At 38.7% G+C, this 23,081-nt stretch overlaps 2 protein-coding genes across 4 annotated transcripts in view; both read right to left on the bottom strand.

Annotated features, from left to right (window-relative positions):
• Positions 1 to 23,081, bottom strand: part of LOC128855024 (CCR4-NOT transcription complex subunit 6-like) — a 98,185-nt gene that overhangs the window by 63,677 nt on the left and 11,427 nt on the right. For all 3 annotated transcript variants that reach the window (XM_054089589.1, XM_054089587.1, XM_054089588.1), the window contains exon 5: positions 19,905 to 20,080. In XM_054089589.1, coding sequence (XP_053945564.1) covers positions 19,905 to 20,080 — 176 coding nt within the window. The remainder of the gene's footprint in view (positions 1 to 19,904; positions 20,081 to 23,081) is intronic.
• LOC128855022 (uncharacterized) lies at positions 3,031 to 9,241 on the bottom strand. The gene has a single exon (XM_054089584.1). It carries the CDS (start codon positions 6,716 to 6,718, stop codon positions 3,788 to 3,790), a length of 2,931 nt encoding a protein of 976 aa, XP_053945559.1. The 5' UTR covers positions 6,719 to 9,241; the 3' UTR covers positions 3,031 to 3,787.

Here is a 23,081-nt window from a genome sequence, read left to right as displayed (position 1 = left end):
ACAGAGGTCCTAAATGTTGTTAAGCTCTCGCTAAATATAGGAATTACACTTTAATAAAATTTTCCCAATGTGTGACAAATGATTCAAACGGGTTTAACTTGACTTTGATAACTTTTCGAAGAACGTGAAAAATTACCCTTTTTTTATTCTTATGTTATGTGCTAGTGAATAGCCTTTAGTTAAATTTTTGATACCCTTATAGCATTGGCTGACGGCGGCGTTAATGCCGATTATTGGAGAAGTTAATCTGATTAAAATTGCGGTGTGATGGACGGTTGTTACGCGGATTAGTGAACAGCTGATTTGCATTGCATGTAGTAAAAGATGGACCGTAGACAACAAATACGGGCATTCGTTGTCCTGATATTAAAAAAAAAAGCTATTTATTAAAAATTATTATTTAAAAATCTGAAATAGCAATTTCTCATATTATTCCAAATTATCAAAACACGTAATGTAATTTCGAACGTGTTAGTGCAAATTAGCATTGCATCCAGTCTTTCTTTTTTATCTCTAAAAAAATTTCATTTTTTTCTTCACAATAAATATTAACTCTCGTTTTTCTTCAGTGTTGCCATCGAAAATTCCCCTAATTTACTTAGATTTTGGGAATTAAGTCTAGTAGTTGATCCGGATTACTTGCACTTAACTCCTGAGATAATTTCGAATTAAATCGTTAATTCCGATTAACGTCACTTTCCGTCTAAGCTTTTGAGAACAAGGAATTTTTTCTCGCAGTGGCATCTATCTAGTGCTTAATATTTAAGCATTAAATAAAATATTCTGTGAAGCGGCTGAACACGCATAATTAGTAGAAACTTGGGAGTCGGACAGTATATTATGAAGCGTATAAAGATAAAGAGTTCGTTAAGAGATTTCAGCTGAATATACTTTTTGAATACCTGAATTTGGGAGTTTTCTTTACTTATTAGTCACTAAAATTCAATAAATATTCAACGAGACGAGAAGAAATCGGCAATGGATTTGCCCTTTTCGTAATATTCACCTTAATGGGTCATTGATTAAATGGTGCTAAATATTATATTTTTGATTGTCCCTGTAATATTAATTATATCAGAGTTATTGCCAAGCATTTACTACCAACGAAAATAAAGGGTATTTCAAAAGTGACGCCTAGATATCAATAGTAAATAATTCCTAGACGGTACCCTTTCTTATGTCATAGATGTACAATTTTACACGATAGAAGAACAATTATTGAATCTGATTATGGAAATGTCATAAGAACAACATAAACAAAACAACGCAAAATTCGTAACTCGACAATGCAGAGGTTAGTCAACAAATTTCAAGAAACTTGTTCTGTCGAGAATAAAAAAAGGACTTCTGGCAGCTCAAAACTGGACGTTCTGTTGAGAATATTGCTGCTGTAGCGCAAAGTGCTGCTGAACAACCTTCAACATCGACATCTTGACGTACTCAACGATTAGGCATTCATGAATCGACCCTTTGGCGGACGTAACCTGTAGACGTGCTCTTGGTGGACATTTAAATGATATAATTTTTAACATATAATTGTTAAGAACCGTATTTTAAATAAAAAATAGTGAAACCTGAAATAATCTAAATGTTTACATGTTTTATTATAAAACAATATGTGACGCGTATTTTGAATGGTCCTTTCTATAAAAGCAAATAATGCTAATTAAACAAAAAATTCTATTGACGCATACTAAATATTTCAAATTCACATTTTAACCTAAAACTATATTTCTACATTTAAAAATTAAAGTATCTATAAATAAAAACCCGCAGTATCAAAATAATTTTATAATAGCCATCCCATAATTTACATTCCTACAAAAATATTTAAAATAATAAATTGAACAGGGAATCCTACTCTTACATATAATTTGTCTAGGTATCTAATCCCCAACCGATTTCCTCGAACTGCTGTGTCACAGTTTATGCACAAATAACAGTTATGGAGAACACTACAGGCTAACGGTAAACATTCTACGAACTAAATGTTAAATAAATATGAAATAATACAGTTTGAAGAAAAATAATAAAATAAAAACATAATAATAATAGCTAATATATGTAAGTACATATTTGTAAAGAAATTAAAAATAATTTCGAAGTACATTTTGAGTGACTTATACAAGTGAAATTCACTGTGCTTATGAGTGCCAATGTCTCGCGAGCGAATCCATATGTTGATACGCCTTAATTTCAGCAGCACACCCAGTAGAAAGGCCGTACAACTATGCAAGTAACCGGCCAACAAATCCGTAGAAAGGTGCTCAAATATACAAATGAAGCACACACACAGATAAACAATTAATGTCTGTGGTGGCACTAATTACGCGACGTTCCCCAAGCACTCAGCCATCAGCGCGCTGCTGCTGCATGGCATGTCATTCCATGCCATGTAACTCCGTTCAATTCAGTGCCACTCAAGTTGGTGCTCGTAGTTTAGTTTGGCTTAGCTCATAAATTTGCATGTCGTGACGCCACGGTGTAATGGTTGGACAGACGGACGTACTTTCATACGTTCGTTCGTTCGTTCGTTCAATCGCTTATTCGTTCGTGCGCGGCTGATCTGTGGTCTGTTGTGGTTTGGTGAGTGCAGAGAAAGTGAAAGTTTTGCTTAGCTTCTCTGTGAGACTGCTGCCTCTAGTCTGTCTGTCTGGCTTGGTTGTTGATTTGAATTGTTACTATTGTATTTTGGTTTTTGTTGCGTTTCTTTGTTTTTATTGGCTTTACTTTTGTTTCTGTTTTTGTTTTTGTTTTATTACGACTATGTATGGTTACGGTTGCGGCGTACTGTGCGCTGTTTGATCCCTCGGGTGCCTACACTTACATTTTTATATATGCTTTTGCTTTTTACGAGTGCAATTGTTTTTGCTGTCGGCATTGTTTTATTGTGTTGGTATTGGTGCATTGTATGATCGCTTTGTTAAGCTTTTAATATAGTTATTTTTGTTGTAATAGTTGCTTTATAATTTCGTATTTTAGCTATTATTTATTTATGCATATATTTTTTATTTTTATTTTTATCACCTCTTTTATTTTCTTTTTTTTTTTTTGTTTTGTTTTCTTGGCTCTTTCACTAATGCGCTGCACACTATTGTCTCAGCACATTAAGCAAGTTGCGGCAATTTTTACTAAAGCTTATTTTTGTTGGTGGTGATGTTTTGGTTTTATAACCGCCGCTTTTTGTTATTTGGTCAACACTAACAAACCGGAAACAGGAAAACGAGGAACGATGTCGCAATTGTAATAAAAATATGTAAAAGACAATCTACGGACCCAACAAACCAAAGGCAACGATTATAGTGCCATTTTTTTTGTTTTTGTTAGGCGATTCGCTTTCATCTCATCTTTTGTTTTTGTTTCTTATTGCTTATTAGCAGGTTTTGTTGGTGTTTCGTATCGCTGACCATTGGCTAGCCCTTAAGACACTGAAGTCGTTTTCACTCAGTCGTTGCGTAATCGGTATTAAGTAACTGCTGCTGACGTGCATAGGTCAAAGTGGAACGGAATCCAAAGTAAAATGTGTTGCAGAGACGAACTGAACAGCTGGCCATGTGAACGGTGCAAAATTTTCCAACCGCTGAAAGGGTGCTTAGAGCGCTCAGAATTGGACAGGATTTAAATGCAGCTGCAGTTAAGGTGTTTTAAGAATTGTTTAATAATAATTAGTAACTGTGTGATTCAGCTCTTGCATAAGATTAGACACTTTTTTTGTGCAATATTGCATTTTCTCCATATACAGTCCACATTCGTCATTGTTGGTTAACTTCGGCAATTTGTATCTTATCTAAGCAATCTCTCTGTGTGTTAGTGCACCCAACTGTTTTTCCACGCCTATGCAATGATCAAATGTTGTTGGCCACACTAAATCAAAACAATTATTAATGAATTGTTGATCGTGTTGGTTTTTCTCGGCTAATGGTTGTCGCAGCTGTTCCCGTTCTAGCTCGCATTTGTCTTCATTCTCGTTTTCAATCTCAAAAATACTACCTTTATTATTATTATTCAAATCGAATAGCAGATTCATGTTTGGCTTATCGATGAAAAAATTTCCCTCATTAGTGACGTTTGTTGTTGTAGTTCCAGTTGCAGTTCCAGGCAATTTGAGCAACTCGGAAAATGCGTTTAATGTCGTAGTTGTTGCTGCAATATCATCGACTGCTGTAGCCGAATTGTTGTTGTTTGCGCCTATAAAGTTGTTGTTGTTGTGGTTGCTTTCGCTTGTCGTTTGTTTCGCAACATTATCAATCATAAAATTCAAATTGTCAAACTTAAACACCAACTCATCACAATTTACAATGGCAGCACTATCGATGCCACTGTCTGCGGAGAAATCGCTGCTGCAGCGTGAATAAGCGCTTATTGAACGCGTCGTTGTTCCTGTGAGTTCGTTAGGCAGCTCGCTGCCACAAGTTTCGATGAGTTTACGAGAAATCTCATTGATACTCTCAGTGAGCAATGCATCGGCGGTTGCAGGCAGCAAGGGTAGCAGCGTTTCGGGTACACTGCTGTATGATTGTGCATATTTCATTGATTGATCGATTGAAGATTGTCCCACATCTAGCACTAGGTCGTTGGCTTCAAAAAGTGGTCTTAGCGCAGTCGACATATTGTAAGCGCTCTGACTGAAAAAGTCATCGGCAATATTTATGCCACTTAGTATGTCGCCATAGCCCGAGTCATTCGAATCGCTGAGACAACCATTCGTAGGATGCCTTCCCCCTAACACTTCGCAGCCTGTGTCGGTGCGTTTCGTTGCGTCGCGATTGCAATCCTGCCCGTTACGATTGGAGCCAATAACGCCCACGCGATCAGCACGTGAAAGTGCAGTTGAAGGTGATAGTGCATCATCTGTCAGTGGCGCTGATGAACCAGATGATGACGTTGTCTCAGAAGAGGAACCATGTGAGGAAGACGACGATGAGGAGGAGGACGAATGTGTGCGTATCGATGCGGCTGATGAATCAGAGAGAGAGCGCCTCAATGGGTAATCCCAAATTGAACGCAGCGGATCACAGTCTTGGCAGAAGCAAATTCCATGCTCATCTTGTGACATATCGCCTTGTTTGTGCTTGATTCCTCCGAGACAGCCGAAGGATTTTAAGCAGGGCGATTGAAGTAGACTTCTCGGTTTGTAATCTAGCAGTGGCTCATTTGAATTAAAAGCGCGCGTGCTGACAACATTTTCCGTTGGCTGATGCGTTCCAATATAAAAGTTGATAAATTTGTATAAGTTTTCGTTCGAGTTCTCATGTGGATATAAGTGCGTTAGGTGCTGCTGCTGTTGTCGCAATTGTTGGTGATGTCTTGGCAATAGCTGTGATTGGTGCATGTCCGGCATATGCGCTTGCACAGGCTTTCTGTCAGCTTCTGCCGCTATACCTGTACCTGCTAATGCATCCAATTTCAACAAAACGCCATTCGTTGTTGGCTTCCGATCCTTCTTTCGGCGTTTTCGTGGTTTAATTATGCGTGGCAGTGCCGTTTCTCCGCCCTCGGCGTTATCTTTAGACGTCTCCGCAAACACTGCGGTCTCTAATGTCGCCTGTGTTGTGTTCTCCTTGTCACGAGTGCTTAGCGCTGCCGGTGCTGAATGTTGGTATCGCAAAGTGGTGCGAGAAGGTTTTTCACTATGCGATTTACCACCCCCTGCTGCTAATGACGCTGAGGAATTCGATGATAGCTGTGGCGATACTGTGGATTGAAAAGCACTGGAACCGCTATTTGGCATTGGCCATTTCGGTACAGAATTTTGTTGCTGCTGCTGCTTGTGCACTAGCAAGGGCGCCCCTTGTGCATGTGCAGCCAGTTGAGAAATATGCGAACAACTAGCAGCATTTGCATTACGCGCTATATAAAGACCGGCACACGGATGTTGCAATTTGTACGTTCCGATGCCACCAGTTGTTGACAGTTTTTGATGGGGTGCAGGCGAACGCGACAGTTTGCGTTGAACGCGCTGACGCTGATTCGATGCCAAATGTGTGGTAGCATTTGAAATGAGCGGTATGCCAGCGCATTCGTTAACTCGCTGTTGGTTAACCACAGATGCTGATGGTAATTTAGCGAAATTTGATGGATGTGATGGCGGCGCCACCGGAGGCATGGCGGTACTTAACTGATCCGGCGGTAGTGCTATACGAGGTGTATTCGCGGGGGTGTAACCATTGTAATGGTGGGCGACAGCGACTGTAGGTGTGGACTGTGAGACGCATTGGGATTTTTGGGGGAAATGAGTGGACTGATGTTGCAGACTGTTGAGATACTGCTGGTATTGGTGCTGTGGATGTGAATGTGGCGGTGGAGGTGGCGCTGGCAACATTTGATGATGTTGCTGTTGGTGATTTTTGCTTTTAATCAACGGTGTTTGTGATTGTGCCACAAAAGGTAACGCCTGATGGCGTCCAACCACAACATTTTTACTCGTAGTCGATGGATGTGGCGTGGCATTGTACAGACCTTGTGGCGGCAACCACGGTGTTGGCGCTTGAGGCTTGAAATTCTGCGGTTGCAGGTGGTGCTGCTGCTGAGGATGAAAGTTGTGGTGATGATGGTTTTGCTGCTGTTGTTGTTGCGCTTGTTGGTGAGGATGTGAGTGGAGATGCGAATGCAAATGAACCGTTGGGGGAAAAGTATATGTTGTATGTAAATTTCGTATGGTCGCAGGGTTTGCTGCGTTTTCTAGCGTACAACAGCCGCTTTGGCCATTGGGTCGCATAATCCTTTTAGTTCTACCACAAATGCTGAGAAGAGTTGCCTACTGAGATGTCAAACTTGCTTAAAGCGTCTAGCAACAGTAACGACATTACGTGCCAGAAGGAACGGTGTCTATTTTTTTTTAAGCAAATTCTTTTTTTTCAGGTTTTAAAGTTTCGAGATAGCATGAAGGGCAGTACAAATTTTTTTATTGTTTTAAGTGCGTGCCCACTTTCAAGGTCCACTAAGTGAGTCCACTGGCCAGCAAATGGTAATTAGCCGAATTTATAATGAGCAAATACCCGCGCGATACGCACAAATTCACAGCAACAATACACGTTGGTGCTGCTGCTTTGATTTCAGTTGGTTTGCTGATTTACTTATTTGTTGCTTTTTTATATGTAGGTTTTATTTTGTTTATTTTAATTATGTTTGGTATACACAATTGTTAGCATTTATTTCTCGCATTCAATTATTGCTGCTGTATTCAGAAAAACAAGACATGCCAAAAGCCAAAAATCAACCGCAGCTCTCAGCGCACTGGCACAATTTTCACAATTACGAAATAAACACGGCGCAGTCGCAACAGTGAATTCTATTTTTCCAAAAGCTAAAGTTCACCCATAAGTCACTAATCGAAATGCACTGATTCATAAGTACCAAACAAGACAAAACAAAAAAAATCAAAAAACAAAACGTGGACGGATGTGAAGTTTTCCCAAATCACAATTGAATATTCAAGCGAATTGCATTTCAATTGTATGCCAACTTCCTTCGAATATTTCACAATTCCACTTCTTGTTTCCACGCACCCGGTAAACGACCGAAAGAGTCTTTCGTATTTCTGTAAAATCATATAGTACACGAAACAGATTGATTCCGCTAACGACAACCGCTTTCGAATCAAACTCGTCGAAGACTAAGCTATCAGTTTCGAATCTATGTTGCGACAAGCCATGGTCGCTGTTGCCGTTGCCGCTATCGCCGTTACCACCTCTATTTTGGTTTGTGCGAGTATTACCAAACTGTGGCGCAACTCGAAGTGGCAAAAGCCAACAACAACCAGCAACAAACAGAAAACACAGCAAACCTGTAAAATCAAAGACTGGCTCGGCGCGCGATAGTTTTACCATGAGTTGGCCTAAAAGCTTTTCTTGTAATTTGCAAATGGTGAGAACGGTGGCGTAGAAAAGCGCTTTTATGCAAGCAAGCTTTATGAGAGTGAGCGCATACATACATACCCATCTACAGTTCATTTATGATGCACTAAGCCAGCCGCAAGCATGCCCCCTCCCTGTACACCATTTCATATCCATCTCAACACTCATTCTACTCACGACGCTCAACGCTTAAAGCGATCAACTATATAGTCGGATTTTTCGTTGTTATGAGCATTGACTTTATTTCAGCGCTAAGTTTCAACCAACTGTAATACAACCGCTTATATGCATATGCACATATACAAGCATACATATAATACAATATATGTACGCACGCCGTGGTAATCTCTTCGCCACTATGCTAAAGTCCGTCAGAAGCTTTTCATGTCGAGGTCATGTACAATGGGTTTTAATATAAGTCTTGTCTCACAGTTTAACAACTCACGAGTACAAAATAATGCGAGCACATACATGGTGTGGCTATTGAATAACGAGACTGACTGCTTTAGAAGAAGTACGCATGTACTAAACGCCAGCGACCGTCAGCTGTTTAGCGTGAAGCCTTCTCTTTCGAATGCAATGAATCCTCTCGCTTCTGTAAAGAACTCCAGTGTATCATATATTAGCATAGAGTTGTTTTTCTACAGAAAAATGTTAAGTGTAAGAATAGTACTCTAGACAATATACCGGTCAATCCACTTTGTTCGTCAAAAGATTTCTAACCAAATACGCCAAACAAGTGTTAGAGACCATCTGTCTTATTCGACGTATTTCGAAATTTGTATTAAAAGGAACAAGAAAGTTACACACATTCTGAAGATACCGACGGAATAAGAATACGCACTATCTCGAACAATGGACGGTTCGCATGGAGCATTGTAGGAATAAAGAAGGGTGGTATATTGAAGGTTAGTTGGTTGGTTGAAGTGGTGAATCATCCAGAACCCAACTAGCGCTTCCGCACCATTTTCTTGCCACATCCTTGCTACCAACTCGTTTAGCGGTTATTTACAGCATGACTATATCGAGTCTGGGCGGTTTAAGAATCTTATTCGGCTGTTGACGTCTAAGCCAGACAGTTGTTCGAGACTCTCGAACAGTGGTTTGCTCAGAGTTGATATTGAAGGTAATAAGCAAATATATTTGAAATACAATTGAAATATTTGGCTTGTCAGTCTCGTTATTTAACAGCCACACCTCGTATGCCTGTATGTACATATGTGGTTCTTATTACCAATGCTTCATTGCACTGATCTTCTCTGCGCTGCTAATAAATTGGAGCTAAGTGCGTAGCTATGTATGAATGGATATGCACCATAAGCTGCATTGCTCCGGTTTATTTGAACTCGCAGCTGAAGGTTCTGATCCGCCGCCATGTGATGTTGTAGGCCTTGTTGCTGTTAGATGATGATGACCTTACGCGCTAAGCAACGCATGGGCATAATATGAAATTTTGTAAATATTGTGGATTTTTGAAATATTTTTTAGTATGTAGTTTTATGTAAGCTTATGTCTAGTGATTTTCCAGTAAAAACAAAATTAAAAGAATAATCTGATTTCATGTCTAGTTGGTTTTTTATTTGCAGCACTGAAGTGGCTACTCATGTAGAGATTTCCTACCAGCAGAAATACTGCAACGAAACAATTGTCATAAAAAGTGAGAGCCTTCGAACTCCTATCTTTATATGAAATAAGGTTATTATAGGGTCTTACTATGTAGAAATTCTTAGTAACATAATTGTCTACTCAAACAAGCTTAAAGGAAAATGAATAAGCAAATGGGCTAGCCATAGGAACAGCAACAACAACACTAAAAGAACCTGAATCCTCATATGCACTAGGTTGTTCAATAAGTTTCGCGGTTCGATAAGAGAGAGCATTGCTACTAGCCTACATTTTTTTTTTGTTATGTTGGTACACTCTTCGTTTGAACGTATGTGACGTTTCATTTCAATATGTCTATTCATTCTTTGTTTACGAGCCATTGTATCGACTTGTCACAGGATTTTCTACAATGGAAAAAAGCAAGTATTGTGCAGTGATGAAATTTTTATTTACGGAAGGTTTAAAAGCAAAGGAAATGAACGAATGTTGAAAGTGTATAAGGACTTTTCGCCATCAATTAGTACGGCATAAAGATGGGTGCTCATTTAAATGTGGTCGTCCAAGAATTGAAGCCGATCCACGTCAAGAAAGTCAAAAAACAGAAACAACACCAGAAATCGTAGAAAAAATACAGGATATGGTATTGGAAAATCGTCGAGTGACTGAAAATGATTTTGTGGAAGCCGTGTAAACAATATTTTTACTACATACAGTATTGGGTTTCAGAAAGCTGTGTGCACTATGGGTGACGCATTCGGTAACAATGGAACAAAAACACAGTCGAATGTGACTTTCTCAGCAACCTTTAGAGCGTTTTCAAAAGGATTAGGGGGTTTTCTGCATCGATTCATCACTATGGATGAGACTTGGGTCTATCACCATGATCCTAAATCAAAACAAGAGGTGGTGAGAAAGCTGCTATCATCGGTTTTTTGAGATGCGAAAGGAATTTTGTTTGTGGATTTCTTGCAAACTGGTAAAACAATAAATTCTGAATATTATTGTAACCTTTTAGACCAGCTGAAGGAAAAAACTCGTGAAAAAAACCCCGTTTGCAAAAGGAAAAGAATCTTTTTCATCAAGACAATACACCGTGTCACAAGAGCATTTGGACCAAGCATCGTATTCACCAGACTTGTCCCCTAGCGACTTTCATCTGCTTCCAGACCTAAAAAAATCGTACGTGGAAAGCGTTTTCATCAAATGATGAGCTCATAAGAGCAGTGGAACCGTATTTTATCAAATCGTTCCAAATTCTCACTTCAGGGATGAAATTCATAAATTGAAATCTCTTTGGAGCAAATGTATTGATGTTCAGCGACACTGTACTGAATAATAAAGTGTATTTCAAACCATAAAATTGCGTTTTTCTTATCGAATCGCAAAACTTATAGAACAACTTGATATATTAAAATTATTTTGTCATCAGGTACGAAGAATTGTAATTTAGCTTTTTTGTTTAATACATTTTTGTAGTAAGCCGCCAGTAAAAACAATTATTTATTGATTGTATAATAAATAAATGACTCCGAAACAGCTGGCTATCAGACAACAGAAACTTCTATTTAATTTTAAAATGAAGATTTGCGTTAAAATTAGTGTTTTTACTTCTTCTGCTTATTTAATACGAAGTTTGTCAAAACAATAAGTGAATTTTCAAATTTCACGGGCTGTGTACATTTGACTCTCCATAAATTTTTTTTATGTTGGGACACTCGTCTCGAAGGTATGTTCACGGTTTTAGCAATATATTGTAGCATGTTTAGTTTGTTTGTGAGAGACAAGTACTTGCGTGTTCGGCGATTTTCTGCTATCGACTCTTGGCTCTCCTGGACTCTTCCTTTGGAACGATTGGGCTTTGGTTTCGATGTCATAAAAATTACCCATGATTCGTCACTGGTTATGACCCTTTTAAGCAAATCTGGATCATCGTTGACTTCAGAAAATCGCCGAACACGCAAATGTATTTATATCTCTAACAAACAAACTAAACATGCTACAATATATTACTAAACCCGTGAGCATATCTTCGAGACGAGTGTACCAACATAAAAAATAATAATAGTAATCGAAAGTCGAATGTACGTAGCCCGCGAAATTCACCTTACTTTTTTAATAAACCTCGTACAGCAAAACAACCTGAAAAGTCATGAGAGGGTTGAGCAATTCTTTGGAAATTCCAGAGCCTGTATAAATGTATATACAAAGATGTACTCTCAACATTATCATCAACAACTACATCTTTTTGAAGGATAAAAAGGCCTTGCAAAGTATTATGACCGACACTAAGCTTTTAATAAAGCCGTCGCCTATGCCTACTAAGCTGAAATTAGCAGCCGCTTTGAGATTGAAACAGAATGGTCATTTCGATTTCCGACACATGTCGAAATGTAATACATGTCCGATAAATATTAATTTCGGAAAAAAAAATTCATTATTTTTGCGTAAATTTTGTTTAGCGTGAAATGTCACTTTGACAACGAGAATAAACTTTAAATTGTTTGATCGATACTTTACGATATATCGATCACTACAGCCATCTAACGAGAAAATAATGAATTTCTTTTTTCTCAAACTAATATTTGTTTTTACTTTTATACTTCAAAACGTCAATAGCAAACATAGTGAAATCGAGAGCCTGCCAGATAGTGTTTATGGCAAACATTTCCCTGCCAAACATTTATGCAAACATTTCATATTATCGACCAAAGAGCGACCGTTTAAAAAAGAAGTTTTTATCGAAATAAACAATTATAGAAAAAATACAATTTATGTGCCGAAATAAAAGATCTTATCTCAATTATAAATATCATATTATAATAAAAGTTCAATTATTTTCATGATTTTTCTTTGTTTAGCTAGAGTTTTTGGTTATACCTCTGAATAATATTTATGACCATAATAAGAAGGTGCAAGTTACAAAATTATGATATATAATAAATATGTATGTACAATACATACATATATGCAGTTGATTAACGGATTGTAAAAGTCGGTTTCGAAAGCAACCACAATAACATTGAAAATGCTGTTAATTGTTATTTTTGGTTAGGAAAAATGGCATAAGAGGCGAGTTAGGCAATTTGGTTTCTGAATATGAAATTATTCGTTTTTGGTCATTCATAATATTAAAGTTGCGTTGCATCCTAATGAACTGCTCTCTACACACAAGATTAATGAGTTTAAAATAACATTTCCGAAGGAAATTTGTTAAAAAAAATACCTAGCAAGTGGGATGTGTGCGCGGAAGCCCTATGTAGTCTGCTGAATTAATAAAAAAATGGAAAAATTACACAGGTCGACAAAAAATTGTATTTCTGGTTTGCTTTTTCAATTCATAAATTCTGATGCCAGGCATCAAAAACACCAAATTATCCATTCTTAACCTTTAAAGTTTGCTTTTTTCTGCGAGATTACATATGGAGTTTAATGGGAGAAAATCCTTATATATATATATAATTGGCGCGTACACCCAGTTTGGCCGAGGTCCTCCTCCTATTTGTGGTGTGCGTCTTGATGTTGTTCCACAAATGGACCATCAGTTTCAAGCCGACTCCGAACGGCAGATATTTTTTATGATAAGCTTTTTCATGGCAGGACTACAGAACTACTACTTGATATTTTATTATTCTACATTTTCAAGCTTTTATTATTGAATTAAAAATACTCAGACGCTCCGAAAACATTTTTCTAATTATAATTTATGAAAAAAAAAAATTAATTAATATTCTAAACATTTCTCAGGTTTCTACAAAAGCAAAATTTGATTACAAAAACTATTTTTCTCTCTATTAGTAAGTTAATAAAATTTGATATTTAGAAGCCAGTCTCAAAAATCATGTCGACCGGTGTTACCAATGGGAAACCGTTCATGATACCATTTGGGTCTAAATCAGACTTCTGCACGATATTATATTCTATTCGCCTTATGAAAAGCATTTCGATCGAGTTGCATGACCAAATCTTGATATGTTGATGAGGTCGACGTCATGTAGTAAATTAGTATAATTTTTATTAGTATCACCCTAACAGCCAGACGCTGTGTATATATATGTGTGCGTGTGAATGTGGACAAGTTTGTCTCTTGTTACAGCGGCTTGCGCCACTCTAGCTGTGATTGAAATGTTTCGCAAGGAAACTTTCTCTTTTCGCTGTTCCTATGCAACCAGTCAGGCTAATACGGCACCCAAAGAAAAATGAATGGCCAAAAGTGCAACGTAAAGCAAAACAAAGCAAAGCAAAACAAACCTGCCCCGCAGCTAACAAATGCTACTGACCAGCCGATCCGGCAGCAAGTGCGTCACAGTATATGTGTGAACATTTTCCAACCGGCTGACGATGGTGGCACCTTTCTACGCTGATGACTGGAATAGTGAACGCAAACGGTAATTGCACTATACAATTGATGTTGTTGTGCTGCACATTAAAGAAAAGTGATCATGAAATAATGTTGCAATTTGCAACAAGTGTGCATAGTAGTGATTGCACAAAAGCAACAATAAGAATAACCATCCGAAAAAAACATTAAGAGCAGCGTCATATGGTTTCGTTTTCATTTATTTGGTAAATCTTTAGATACTGAGACTTTGTTTCCTCTACTTTTATTCCCTTCCCCCCCATTCACGGATATGACAATCTAGAGATGACGAAGCTATACTCGGCTTACAATTTATTTCAAAGATTTAAGATATAACTGAGAAGGATTCAATATACACATGGAGAAATCACAGTCAAGGTACTGTCATTGACTTTCCACAGGAAATTGCGGAGGAAAGAGATGCGATATTTCGAAATTGGTTTTTCCCGAAGCAGATGTGCTGCTCCTCAGTTATTTTAAATGGTTCCACCTTCAAGGGAATGAAACTTAAAAAAAAATGTCATTGAATGCTCAAGGCGGCATATTTATTGTCAATAGACGGACCCAAGGACGATGGTTCCATGTGTAGAAGTCCACGCAAGTGGGGAAAGTTACTGATCGCCATTCACTTGGGAGTGGCCAGGACGATTCTTCTACATATGGTTCAAGCAGCTCACAACGTCCGGGATTAGCCCACGTATCCTCTGGTTAGCTTCCGAACACCCGTTCGGGAGTGAACTAACGTGAGAAGGCGAAGCATCCCAGCATAGCTGGTTGTGCGCTGGGTTTGGGACCCGCCACTTAAAAAGCCCCCCTAATGAAAACAGCAACAAAGCCTCGGATGAGAACTTCCAACACTGATGACGACCCCTGCAAACGAAATAAGGAATACGATTTGAGGGCATGCACCTGGAATGTCCGGTCCCTTAATGGGGAAGGTGCCTCTGCCCGGCTGGTTGATGTCCTCGTGAGAGTAAAGGCTGACATCACTGCCATCCAAGAGATGCGATGGACGGGGCAAGGTAAGAAAAACATAGGACCTTGCGACGTCTACTACAGCTGCCATGTAAAGGAGCGCAAATTCGGTGTCGGATTTGTTGTGGGAGAGAGACTTCGTCGCCAAGTACTGTCGTTCACTCCGGTGGACGAGCGTCTTGCAATAATCCGCACCAAAGCGCGATTTTTTAACATCTCGCTAATTTGCGCCCACGCCCCGACGGAAGAGAAGGACGATGCGACCAATGATTCCTTTTATGAGCGCTTGGAACGTTCCTATGAGCGCTGCCCCCGCCACGACATAAAAATCGTGCTTGGCGACTTCAACGGCAGGGTGGGCAAGGAGGGAATTTTTGGTCCCACAGTCGGAAAATTCAGCCTGCACAACGAAACATCCGGTAACGGACAGAGGCTGATTGACTTCGCCGGGGCCCGAAACATGGTAGTCTGCAGCACCAGATTCCAGCATAAAAAGATACACCAGGCAACCTGGCTGTCTCCTGATCGAAAAACGCGAAACCAGATCGATCATGTTGTGATAGATGGAAGACACTCTTCTAGTGTATTAGATGTACGTACGATCCGAGGAGCCAACATCGACTCGGATCATTACCTTGTTGCAGCCAAACTGCGCACACGCCTCTGTGCAGCAAAAAACGTTCATCTACCTACGCAAAGAATGTTCGACATCGAAAAGCTGCAATCACAACAGACAGCCAGAAGATTCGCCACTCGACTCTCACTCCTGCTCTCGGAGAGCACTGCCCAACACACCGGCATGTGCGAGCAATGGAGCAACATTTCTCGTTCCATACGTACCGCCGCCGAAGAAGAAATCGGATTCCGGCGAGCCCGAAAAAACAATTGGTACGACGAGGAATGGCATGCTGCCGCCGAAAGAAAAGATGCCGCCTATTGAGCCACGCTGCGATCGGGCGCAAGGCGAGCCATGTGGGATCGCTACAGAGAGCTGAAAAAGGAAGAGAGACGTATTATCCGACAGAAGAAACGAGAGGCCGAAATACGTGAGTGCGAGGAGCTTGAGATGCTGGCCAATAGGAACAACGCCCGAAAATTCTACCAGAAAGTTCGGCGGCTTACAGAAGGTTTTAAGACCGGGCGTTTTCCTGTAAGAACAAAGACGGCGATCTGGTGACTGACGTAGAGAGCAATCTTAAATTATGGAGGGAACACTTCTCGAACCTGTTAAACAGTGACAGCTGCGCATGTCATAGAGAATGTGAAGATCCCGATACCCCAATCGTTGACGACGGAATTATCGTTCCGTTACCCGACCATGACGAGGTGAGAATAGCAATATCACGGCTAAAGAACAACAAAGCCGCGGGCGCCGACGGACTGCCGGCTGAGCTATTCAAACATGGCGGCGAGGAGCTGGTAAGGTGCATGCATCAGCTCCTATGCAAAATATGGTCGGATGAAAGCATGTCTGCCGATTGGAATTTAAGTGTGCTCTGCCCAATCCATAAGAAGCGCGATCCTGCAATTTGTGCCAATTACCGCGGGATTAGTCTTCTAAATATCGCCTATAAGGTTCTAGCGAGCGTATTGTGTGAAAGGCTGAAGCCCACCGTCAACCAACTGATTGGACCTTATCAGTGTGGCTTCAGACCTGGAAAGTCTACCATCGACCAAATATTCACAATACGCCAAATCTTGGAAAAGACCCATGAAAGGAGAATCGACACACACCATCTTTTCCTCGACTTCAAAGCTGCATTCGACAGTACGGAAAGGAGTTACCTGTATGTCGAGATGTCTGAATTTGGTATCCCCGCAAAACTAATACGGCTATGTAAGATGACGTTGCTCAACACCAGCAGCGCCGTCAGAATTGGGAAGGACCTGTCCGAGCCGTTTGATACCAAACGAGGTTTCAGACAGGGTGACTCGCTGTCGTGTGACTTCTTTAACCTGATGTTGGAGAGCATCGTACGAGCCGCAGAACTTAATCGCTCAGGCACAATATTTTATAAGAGTGTACAATTGTTGGCGTATGCCGATGATATTGATATCATCGGCCTTAACAACCGCGCTGTTAGTTCTGCCTTCTCCAAACTGGATAAAGAGGCAAAGCGAATGGGTTTGGTGGTGAACGAGGACAAAACGAAGTACCTCCTGCCTTCAAACAAACAGTCGGCGCACTCGCGTATCGGCACCCTCGTCACTGTAGACAGTTATAATTTCGAGGTTGTAAAAGACTTCGTTTATTTAGGAACCAGCATTAACACCGATAACAATGTCAGCCTTGAAATCCAACGTAGAATCTCTCTTGCCAACAAGTGCTACTTTGGACTAAGTAGGCAACTGAGCAGTAAAGTCCTCTCTCGACGAACAAAACTAACACTCTACAAGACTCTCATCATGCTCGTCCTAACGTATGGCGCAGAAGCTTGGACGATGACAACATCCGATGAAGCGACGCTTGGAGTGTTCGAGAGAAAGATTCTGCGTAAGATTTTTGGACCTTTGCACGTTGGCAACGGCGAATATCGCAGACGATGGAACGATGAGCTGTATGAGCTTTACGGCGACATAGACATAGCGCAGCGAATAAAGATCCAGCGGCTTCGTTGGCTGGGTCATGTCGTCCGAATGGATACAAACGCTCCGGCTTTGAAAGTATTCGATGCGGTATCAGCTGGTGGTAGCAGAGGAAGAGGAAGGCCTCCTCTGCGTTGGAAAGATCAGGTGGAGAAGGACTTGGCTTCACTTGGTGTGTCCAACTGGCGCCGGTTAGCACGAGAAAGAAACGACTGGCGCGCTTTGTTAAGCTCGGCCAAAATCGCGTAAGCGGTTATCGCGCCAATTAAGAAGAAGAAGAGACGGACCCAACAGGTGCATATCACTACTATTTTTACGAAACTATGACGAAAAAAAACTCTTTAAACAAAAAAGTCCTAAAAATATTGTGGCATGCTGTAATAAGTCAGTGCATAATTTTATCGCAACTCAAAGCAGCCCGGATTTTGCTAATACTTCTTGAAAAATCATGAAAAATCTTATTGATGCTCTTCATACAAATGCCCAAGGATCTCAATCTCACGGGATATAATGACAGCACAGCATTGATATTTTCTGGCATAACTAGTGATTTTGGGCGACCTTAACACAATTCGTAGGTGGGCGAACAGCGACCACGAGAAAATCCATTGCACCAGTTTTATCGGGTGCTAAAAGATGCAGCCGTGTAATGATTTTAGTATATCTATGCATTCTTATCTTATTAATTCACGTTGAAAATTGTGCAAAATAATCACACGAAATTGTTCGCAGTTTAATTCCACTTTTTCCGAGATTTTTTAATAACTAATACAACACTAATAGGACTGACACATCAAAATGGGCTGAGAGTTTCCAGTAGAAATGTCAGTTGGTGTCTGACAATACTAAATAAATTTTATTTACTAAATTAAATTTTAATAACTAATACAACACTAATAGGACTGACACATCAAAATGGGCTGAGAGTTTCCAGTAGAAATGTCAGTTGGTGTCTGACAATACTAAATAGAATTACCAAAGGTCAGAAACAAAAGTAGCAGCCCTCCTGTAACAAAAACTAAATTTCAAACTTAAGAAAAAATCAGAAAAGCTTCATCAAAATTCTAAGCTCTTCAATTAGATTTCTAGACAATTTTTTTCTGCAGTTTTATAACCTATTATAGCCGTCAGCAAAACATATATTATATATAGATTTGATTTGAGGTCGGCACTTGGACCTCATAGTATTTTCTACCGCCTATTCATTACAGTATCTCATCCAAACCCAGTTCCCTTATTAAACTTTAGATCAAGCTGGGTTGGGCTGAGCGTATATGTCTTTCTTCCGGTTGTAATTGACCGAGATGTCTCAACCTTCTCCACACTATAGCACTGCATTCAAGGAGAAGGTGTATTGGAGCCTCCGGGGATTTGTCGCAGAAACTTTAAGAGACAGTGGACCCTAGCTCTTCACTTCTAAGCTTATACTTGATTATGTGTTGTCCCATATCAAGGAAGGGCTCGGGGCCTGTTAGTAACGGGACCGCAGCCTCTCTTGCCAATGCATCCGTTACTTCGTTCCCAGTTATACTCTGTGTATTAGGACCCTGATCGGCGATGCTTGCGCTGCACTTCATTTATTTTACAACAACGTTAAAAAAATTACCAGTGCATTTTTGGGGAATAACCAAGTTTCAGTACTGATCTCAATCTACTTGAATTTCCCAATTCAAAAATAATTGGAGTGCTGAGAAACAAATTAATGACTTCGGTGCGATTTTCGGTCGATGGTCATAGGTCTCCAAAATTGCGTAAGCGGTTATCGCGCCAAACAAGAAGAAAAAGAAACACAGGTCGTTGGGATGTGTTGGAGAAGGAGACTGCAATTTTATCTCTTGCTGCGTGGAACCCGTAGAGGCCCTAAAGTGGCTACCACGTAGAAAATATGGCGCGTTTTAGACAATTTTATATCGCTGAAAGAATAGTACTCGGTTGAGGAAACATCGAATCATTCCAGTAAATAGCCTCTTTAAAATACTTCACTTCTTTTTTTACATAGAAAATCATTAATGAAGTATTGTTATTGTTGTAAATTCCCCGTACATGTTCGGGGAATTCTGCTCAAGAGACAGTAAAACCGTCAAATTTAGTTTTAAAAGAAAAAATTTACTATAATTAATTAAAATGTCTATCAGTTGACTACCAAAATTTTCCCCAGCTAAGACCACTTGCTTTCAAACACAGATTTCCGCCTTTGAAAAGCAGAAGCGGCAAATTCAATATGCAGCAAAACTCATTGATAAACTTTCAAACAGGCAATAAATGTTTAAAAGAATAAATGAAAATTCTAAAAATTATTCATTTGAATCGAACTGCAAAATATGAAATTATCGTTCATTTACAATATGTATTTGAGATTTTTTTCTTTATTCACTTTAAATGAAATTTTTTTTTTATTTAGTCACCGCACCATGTTTTTTATCCCGTCAAAAATATGACTCGTGGCTTGTTCGAGATTTATGTATGCATCTCACCACACCGTTGCCATTGTACTTTATAATATTAAATTAAATTCAAACACTTACCTGATAAATTGTCTAGCATATATGTTAAGAGTTTCTGAGTGCCATTTGGTTCGTTATAGATGGATAGAAATTCTTTTTGCAATGGGTTTCCCATTAATCCCAGGATGTGCAAATGAAAAAGTTTGCCGATTTCATAGGGAAGAACTCTCAAGTAATTGTTGTTCAACAAAAGTTCTCTGAAAGTTGAATGGTAAATATTTTAGTAATTAGTAATAATAAAAAATATATCTAAATTTTTATATTTGAATGCATATTTAATTTCAACGCAAAAGCAGTTTTGGTTTTAGAACTATTTGTGATTATGCTAAGAACGAAACTGTTTGTCAAATTTATAATATTGATTTTCAACGTTGTTCTAAATGGAAAGTTAAACATTGACAACAATGACGTTTTCTGTTAGAGAGTAAATTATTTTTCTCTGAGTCAGAATCAGGTAAGACTCAAGCTCAAATTAAATGTTATTTATTCTTCTATTGGTTTGAAGTACAGAGTATACCCATCACAGGTGGTATTGTTAAAACTTTAAATATGATTAAAAAAATCTTACAAATGCAATAAAAAAATTATAAATACCTATAACAAAAAAAAATATAAATATAATAAAAAATAAGGGGGTGGTTAAGTTTCAAGGACCGGTGTTGATTTTGAATAAAATACAATTTTTTAAGAAATTATTATCATTTCTCCTTATTATGATAATATTGGTATGGCGCAATTACGTATGGAACAAAATATCGGCCAAATGACCGCCGCGGCCTCGGCGGCACGCCTCCATCCGATGGTCCGAATTTTCGATGACACTGAGGCATAATTGAGGTTCTATGCCGTTAATGTCCCGAATTATCTCATCCTTTAGCTCTTGAATTGTTGCTGGCTTATCGACGTACACCTTTTCTTTCAAATAACCTCAAAGAAAGAAGTCCAACGGTGTCAAATCACATGATCTTGGCGGCCAATTGACATCGCCGCGACGTGAGATTATTCGGTCATTAAATTTTTCGCGGAAAAGAGCCATTGTTTCATTAGCTGTGTGACAAGTGGCACCGCCCTGTTAAAACCACATATCGTCCACATCCATTTCTTCCAATTCGGGCCATAAAAAGTTCGTTATCATCTCACGAGAGCGAACACTATTCACAGTAACTGCCTGGCCGGCCTCATTTTTGAAAAAATACCAATGATGCCGCCGGCCCATAAACCGCATCAAACAGTCACTCTTTGTGGGTGCATTGGTTTTTCGGCAATCACTCTTCGATTATCATTCGCCCAAATGCGGCAATTCTGCTTATTGACGAATCCACTGAGGTGAAAATGTGCCTCATCACTGAAGATGATTTTCTTCAAAATTTGGTCATTCACTGTTGCCATTTCCTGCCACTATTCTGACCATTGACGATGCTTGAAATGGTCAAGAAGTTTTAGTTCTTGAGTCAATTGCACCTTCTAAGCGTGTAAATGCAAGTCTTTATGCATAATGTTCATCAACGACGAGCGTGAGAGGTGCAATTGTTGGGCACGACGACGAGTTGAGGTGGACGGCTCTTCAACCACACTATCGCGAACAGCAGCAATATTTTCTGCAGTACGAGCTGTACGAGCTGTACGAGCATGCACTGGTGTTTTCACATCTCCTACAGACCCGGTTTGCTCAAACTTTTGTACAATTTTTCCGATTGTACGCACATCTGGACGATTAAATTGACTGAAAAAATCACGAAGTGCGCGATATGCATTTTGATTTGAACACCCGTTTTCATAATAAGCCTGAATAACTTTAACACGTTGCTCCATTGTGTATCTTTCCATGGTTCAAATTTAGTTAGTCTGAAATTGAAAAATGTCAAATAAAATGCAGAAAAAAACTTGACGTTTAGGTGTGGTTCACATTCAACATTGGCCCTTGAAATTTAACCACCCTTTATATAAAAATAATTGTTGATTGTTTTCTATTTTTGTGCTTGAAAAATATTACTTTTCAGTAAATTTTTATTTTAGTTTCAAAAAATGTTCAGCAATATATTTGATTTTGTTTTTTAAATAAACAAACTTTGATTATTTAAAGAAAGCTATTATTTGTATTTCTTTTGTTACCTAAGAACAATTATTATTTTTCCGCTTTTTGTCGAAGGTCGTTTTAGGATTATTTTTCAGCAAAGAAAAAGCATCATAAAAAAGCAAAATAAAAAACATTATTAAAAGTTGATTATTACCAAGACAAAAAAAGAATTATTCTGAAGAAATAAATATTGGAAGTTAATATATTTATAATCAAGAACTTGAAAATCATTGTTCTTGAAACAATAAAGATCAAATTACAAGGTGGCGCAGAATTAATCACCCTAACGAAAGATTTATAACCATTGCAAATGGCGTCGAACATAAAGCAGTATACAAACAGACAAGCTCCAATGCAGGTGCAAAGTAAAGGTCGAAATAAAGATTTCCATAACTCAAAATCATTTTCTTTTATTTAGTAAAACAAGTTAAAGCTATTTAAAAAAAAATAGTGTTTTTTTTTTGTATGGTATGTGTATAAAAATTTGAAAAAAAAGAAAACATTAAAAAAAAAGACTGTTTGGTAAAAAATAAATAAAATGCCATAGACTTACGTTACATATAAAGGCTGTTCCATAATTAAAGGTCACATATTTGCACGTTTTGACATTTCATTTTCTATTAATTTAATGTTAGTTAATTTTTAATAAAAAAAAGTTATGTTTTTAGAAAAATGTTTGTAAATAGGAAAAATTCAGCAAATTTTACAACTTTTTAATAAAAATTATTAGAAAACTTCTGAGTATGCAATTTTATAGTTTTATATGGACAAAACATGTATCGCGGTTATGGACACCTAATATAAACGTAAAAATAATTGATGATTTCTACTCACTGATTTCAGTGTTGCCACTATGTAGCTACCCGATTTATACAGAATTGCAGGAACTGCAAACATGAGTTGATCAATTTCTTTGTTCTACCATTTTTGAAAATGATTATAACAGGGCCCACATACCTTGCTGGATATCCAGCCTATCACCTTTACAACTACACTGATTTTTAAAAACGCGCTCAACAAGTTGTTTAAAATATAAAGTTTTCAGTCGAAGATCACATTTTTGACCCCTAATAGCACCCGTAATATAATTTTGAACAAACAATGTGATATACTATTTAAAT

The sequence above is a fragment of the Anastrepha ludens genome, chromosome 2 (genome assembly GCF_028408465.1).
Source record: "Anastrepha ludens isolate Willacy chromosome 2, idAnaLude1.1, whole genome shotgun sequence".
Taxonomy (NCBI): Eukaryota; Metazoa; Arthropoda; class Insecta; order Diptera; family Tephritidae; genus Anastrepha; species Anastrepha ludens.
This window is presented reverse-complemented; position numbering and strand designations above follow the sequence as displayed.